Source organism: Nicotiana tomentosiformis, chromosome 4, assembly GCF_000390325.3.
Source record: "Nicotiana tomentosiformis chromosome 4, ASM39032v3, whole genome shotgun sequence".
Lineage (NCBI taxonomy): Eukaryota > Viridiplantae > Streptophyta > Magnoliopsida > Solanales > Solanaceae > Nicotiana > Nicotiana tomentosiformis.
In genome coordinates, this window is record NC_090815.1 from 48,384,824 (window position 1) to 48,390,116 (window position 5,293).

Consider the following 5,293-nt stretch of genomic DNA (forward strand, 5'->3'; position numbering starts at 1 on the left):
CAACTTACTTTAAAAGTAAGCAATTACTTTTCTTGGTCGTTGTTCAATTATGACCTGTGTGCAAAATTTGAGGTTAATTGGAGTTGTTTTGGTATGTTCGACATTAGTTTTAGAAGTTAAAAGTTCATACGTTCCTTAGGCTTGAATCGATAAGCAATTCGTGATTTTATTATTGTTTGATGTGATTTGAGACTTCGAGCGAGTTCGTATCAAGTTTTAGGACTTGTTGACATGTTCGAATGGGATCCCGGGGGCCCCTGGTGTGTTTCGGATTGAGTTCGGACCAAATGTTCTTGATATGGGATTACTGGTTTTTCTAAGTCTGGTTTCCTTCATTGTGTTCGCGGAGGAAGTGCCACGATCACGTAGAGTAGTTTGTGGTAGATGGAATTTTACTCTTCGCATTTGCGAATTACGGGACACGATCGTAGTGGTTGAGGAGATTGTCAATCGGGAACATGTGAGGTGGACTGCGTTCGCGTATAAGGAAGGTGAGGTTGGGGCTGAGGCATGCGGTGTTCATCGCATTTGCATGGCCTTGTGCATGATCGTGTAAGTTGAGGAAGGTGGTCATCGCATTCGCGACTGGCTTTATGCGATCGCGAAGATAGTTTCATGAGCTGGGGAGATTTGTTCTCCGCGATCGCGAGTGTTTGTCCATGATCGCGAAAGAGGATAACTGGGTAGCAGTGTTAAATTTCCAAAACAATGGTTTTATCTCATTCTTCATCTTTTGACTTAGAGAGCTCGGTTTGTGGCGATTTTGAGAGGGATTTTCAAGGAATTCATTAGGGTAAGTGATTCTAACTCGGATTTGGCTATTAAATGTGAATCCATCGTTGTTTTTGTCATTTAATTTGTATTTTGAGTTGGAAACTTTGGGTAAAATTTGTGAAACTTCATAGACAAAATTTTGGGGATTTGAAAGGCGATTTGTAAGGCCCCGTAAAAATTTCACCTAAAGTCCGGGGTTTTGTGGTGCCGAGGTAGACTAATGTATTTGACTGTATGGACTTTTTAGGTTGAGCAAAATGTTGGGGAGTTGAAGAAAAAAAATGTTGCAGAATATGGCGTTTCTATGGTCCATTATGCAACCGCAGAACTGATCTGCCTACTGCAGATCCGTCACAGTGTGAAGCAGAGAAATGGGCCAATTTTGGTGGTTGTTTTGTAGTCAACTATGCGACTCCATAATCGTTTTGCGGGGCACACATCCATCGCAGAACCAGCATGTAGATTTTTGGAGGGAGATTCTGCGGTCCATTATGCAGCCCCACAATTGATATACAGGCCGCAGACTGGACCAGACCAGCTCAGCTTTTGGCACCATTTCTGCGGGCCATTTTGCGTGCCACCGACCTAATCTGTGGTCCACTCTATGACCATAGAGCTGTGTTCGGAGGGTCCATTTTCTGGTTTTTATAACCCGACCCTATTTGATATATGGACGTTAAGGACCATTTGTAAGGCAAAAATCTGATATTTTAGAGTGAAGAAATGCTCTAGAGTTAGAGGGGAGTTCCTAAGCTAATTGCTCATCAATCTTGCTCAAAAGTTACAGAATCCATAAGGAAAACTCACAAGTTCTTCATCCAAGAGGTAATGTTCCATATCCTAGTTTCAATTTCGAATTTGGGGTAGAAGGTGGTTAATGGGGAGTTTGATTCTTGGGTGTTAGAGTGTTATTTATGCATACATATACTATCAAGGTTTGTGGGAAGGTTGATGATCTCAAATGGGTAGACTTTGGGTTGTGGGATGAAGGATTCCACCCTAGGAGGGCCTTGAAATCATAATTCCCACCTAGTGTTTCTAAATAGATCGAAGTTGCTAAGATTTCCGGCACATTGTAGTAATTTAAGGAAGCTCAAAGGGAGGTATGTTGGCTAAACTTTTCTCTTGTAAAATCGACTCCCATGATGTCCTAGTAAGTTGCGATCATGATTGGCTCAATTTCTTATGTTTCATGTTCCGAGCCCTTCCTAATTGATTTGATTATTTTAAAATGAGTGTTGTGTTGAAAGATGTATGTACCCAAAATATGCTCCAAATGTTCCTATCATATCATGATTCCCTCCGAGAATGTAATCTAGTATGATCAATGTATCAAAGGTATTGTGATTTAAAAAACCATGTTTCAATTGCAAGCTAGCATGCCTAATCGTGGTAGAGAAACTCAATGTGCTTAAGACTCTTGTTTTCCCATATGTGTACTTAAAGTCTTGATTTAAAAATTCTCTTATTAATGATAATCCATGGTAATGCTTGAAAGTTATAGGGGTGAGTATGAAATATGAAATACGGCTGGCGTGCCAAGAATGATATTATAATTATGGCCACTAGTGTCAATGAAATGGAAAGACGTGTGACAGATTATGAAATGAGTTGTAAAACCTTTAAATAATAAATGCTTTGGGAGTATCATTTAGTCACCGAGGAAGGGTAGGTCAAAATAACCTAACCTCGAAACTACACGTGCCGGTGTAGGAGTGAGTGAAGGGTAAATTCCCTTGTTGATGTGACGAGATTGTTTCCCCATATATGGGATGAGATTGATGTGTTGAGATATTTCCCCTTAAATGGTTTGATATTACTTCTAGCAAGATGTAATGTGATGTCGACCCACACGGCATTATGGTGAGACGGCTTAGCCGATCGGGCAGAGATCGAACACCATGCCGCTCACATGGTGGTGTAGTGAATAGATGTCTTGGGGTGAGATGACTTAGCCTATAGCAGTGAGATCAAAATTCATGCTAAAGGCACGGTGACATATCTGTACTAAAGATCTCCCAACTTAAAAATATTGAAACTTGCTTGAAATTTACTTTTCTCCTAATTTGACCCCCTTGATACTATTCAAGGCTCTTATTGATTTCATGTTTACTTCTCCTTTTACTATTACTCATTCTATTGAGAGGGTGTTTAGTTTTACATACTAGTACTATTTCATATGTACTAACATCCCCTTTGCTGGGGGCGTTGCATCTTTAATGGACGCAGGTGGTTCCATAGTAGGTGGTATTGATCCGTGATAGCAGCACACCGTCTCCTCGGCTGACTTGGTGAGCCCCATTTCATTTCGGGGTCTTGTACCTCTTGTCCTTTGTGTATAATGTTTTGAGGTATAGCCGAAGCCTTTTTTCCGGCACCATCATGCTACTCTTTTATTTCTATTAGAGGCTCCTAAGACATAGCGCGGGTGGTACCTTTGTTTTGGGAAGTCAAATTAGAAATGTTGCATTTGTATCATATGTTTCCACTTCTAAACTATGAACGTGTAATATAATATTTTGTGGAAATCATGAATGAAGTTCTAACGGTAATGAATTTTGGATTATTCAAGTAACCTTCTCATTGTCTAATTAATGAAATATACCTTCTCTTTATTCATGGGTGAGTCTAGGTAGAAGGCATCGTACAGGCTTACTTGGCCGGGTTATCTCGGTTGAGTGCCAGTCGCGCTACCTCGAGGTCGGGGCATGACAAACTTCGTATTAGAGCCTAAGATTTTAAAGTGTCCTAGGGTGTCTTGAAGCCATATCTAGTAGAGTCTTTCTTAACGGTGTGTTGTCGACCACATCTATAAATAGGAGGCTACTTGGCCATTTAGGAATAATGCCCTTCTTTGATATTCTAGATCGTGCGATAGAGCTGATTGTACGACTATTCCTCCTCTAACTTGTGCAACTACTCTAATTTTCAGTATATGGCACCTAGGAAGAAAGCAAGAATAGGCTAAGGAGCCAATGCCACCCCAGGAGTGTCAATTGATTCTATACCCGATGATGCGGGTGAGCACCCGAGGGGTGAGGTTGTTCCCCCAGCTACTACATCGCTTGATTCTACTACTCCTGCTCTGACTGCACCAATCCCTACTCCTACTTAGGGTGCAGCTATTCCACCTCCAGTCCCAGCTTTCGATCCCGGTGTTGCTGATGGGGATCTTAGAGGAGCCATACAAAATGTTTGCTCAGATAGTGGCTTCCCAAGCCCAAAGATCGAATGTTGCACCTACTTCTTCCAGCCAGCAAGGGGATTATACTAGTTCCAGGGTTAACATATTTCTTCAATTGGATTGGTGTTTACATGTATTGTGCATATCATCAATAAAGTCCTGAGGAGGACCCCCAAGACTTTATTGATGATATGCACAAGACCCTCCAAGTTATGCATGCTACTGACATGGAGGGAATGGAGTTGGCCTCCTACCCCCTGAAAGGGGTGGCCTATTCTTGGTTTGAGATGTGGGAGGACTCCCGTGAGGAGGGGAGCCCTCCGGCGAGGTGGAGTGAATTTGTCGACGCCTTCATTGACCATTTCTTGCCTTCCGAGAGTAAGGCGGACCGTGCCACTGAGTTTGAGAGCCTGAAGCAGGGTAGCATGAGTGTGTGGGAGTACCATATGAGGTTCGTGTGCCTGTCCAAGTATGCCATCTATATGTTGCCCACTATGGAGGCAAGAGTGTGCCGGTTTGTGCAGGGCCTCAGCCCCTTGGTTATTAATGAGGTTGCTACAGCTGCCTTAAATTCTGATATGAACTATGGGAAGATGGTGGTGTTTCCTAAAGCCACGGAGACCCTCAAATTGAAGAACATAATGAAGCAAGAGGGTAGCAACAAGGCCCGATCTGCGAGCAACTTTGGTGGTTCTTTCGGTGGTGGTGGTGATAGGACAACATTCAAGGGAGGGTCATCAGGGACATCCCAGTACTTTGCTCAGTCTTCGGTTAGTGCACCGCCATCAGTGCCCCATCAGCAGTAGTGGAGTCATTTCAAGCCCAGTTAGGACAACAGGGGACCCCACCAGTAGGGTCTTCCTGGAGCGAGATTCCAACAGCAGCAGAGGCCCCCATGCCCTAGGTGTGGGAAGATGCATTGCGGGGCCTGCTTCATGGACCGGCCCATATGCTACGGGTGCGGTATCAGGGGTCATATTTAGACAGATTGTCGTTCGTCATGCCAGAGTGTGGGCGGGGGTTCGGCACACCCAGCCAGTTCTGCAGCCACTACATCAGCAGCACCTTGTCCAGCTCGAGGCACTTAACACTCACAGGGCATGGTGAAGCTAGGGGTGGTGCACAAAGTTCAAGAGGGACTAGCCGTTTCTATGCTATAAGGGGTCGCCAAAGTTCAGAGACTTCTCCAGATGTTGTCATAAGTATACTGACTGTCCAATCTCATAATGTATATGCTCTTATTGATCCCGATTCCACATTGTCCTATGTCACTCCTTATGTTGCTATAGAACTTGGGATAAAACCGGAACAACCTCATGAGCCATTCTCTATATC

At 43.5% G+C, this 5,293-nt stretch overlaps 1 protein-coding gene across 1 annotated transcript; it reads left to right on the forward strand.

Moving 5' to 3' along the window:
- Positions 1 to 4,185: 4,185 nt before the first annotated feature.
- On the forward strand, positions 4,186 to 4,764 carry LOC138909630 (uncharacterized). The gene has a single exon (XM_070200837.1). It carries the CDS (start codon positions 4,186 to 4,188, stop codon positions 4,762 to 4,764), a length of 579 nt encoding a protein of 192 aa, XP_070056938.1.
- The last annotated feature ends 529 nt before the right edge of the window (positions 4,765 to 5,293 follow it).

What these genes read in the sequence shown, in the direction of transcription:
- LOC138909630 (XM_070200837.1), top strand. Translation starts at nt 4,186, where the DNA reads ATGGAGGGAATGGAGTTGGCCTCCTACCCCCTGAAAGGGGTGGCCTAT.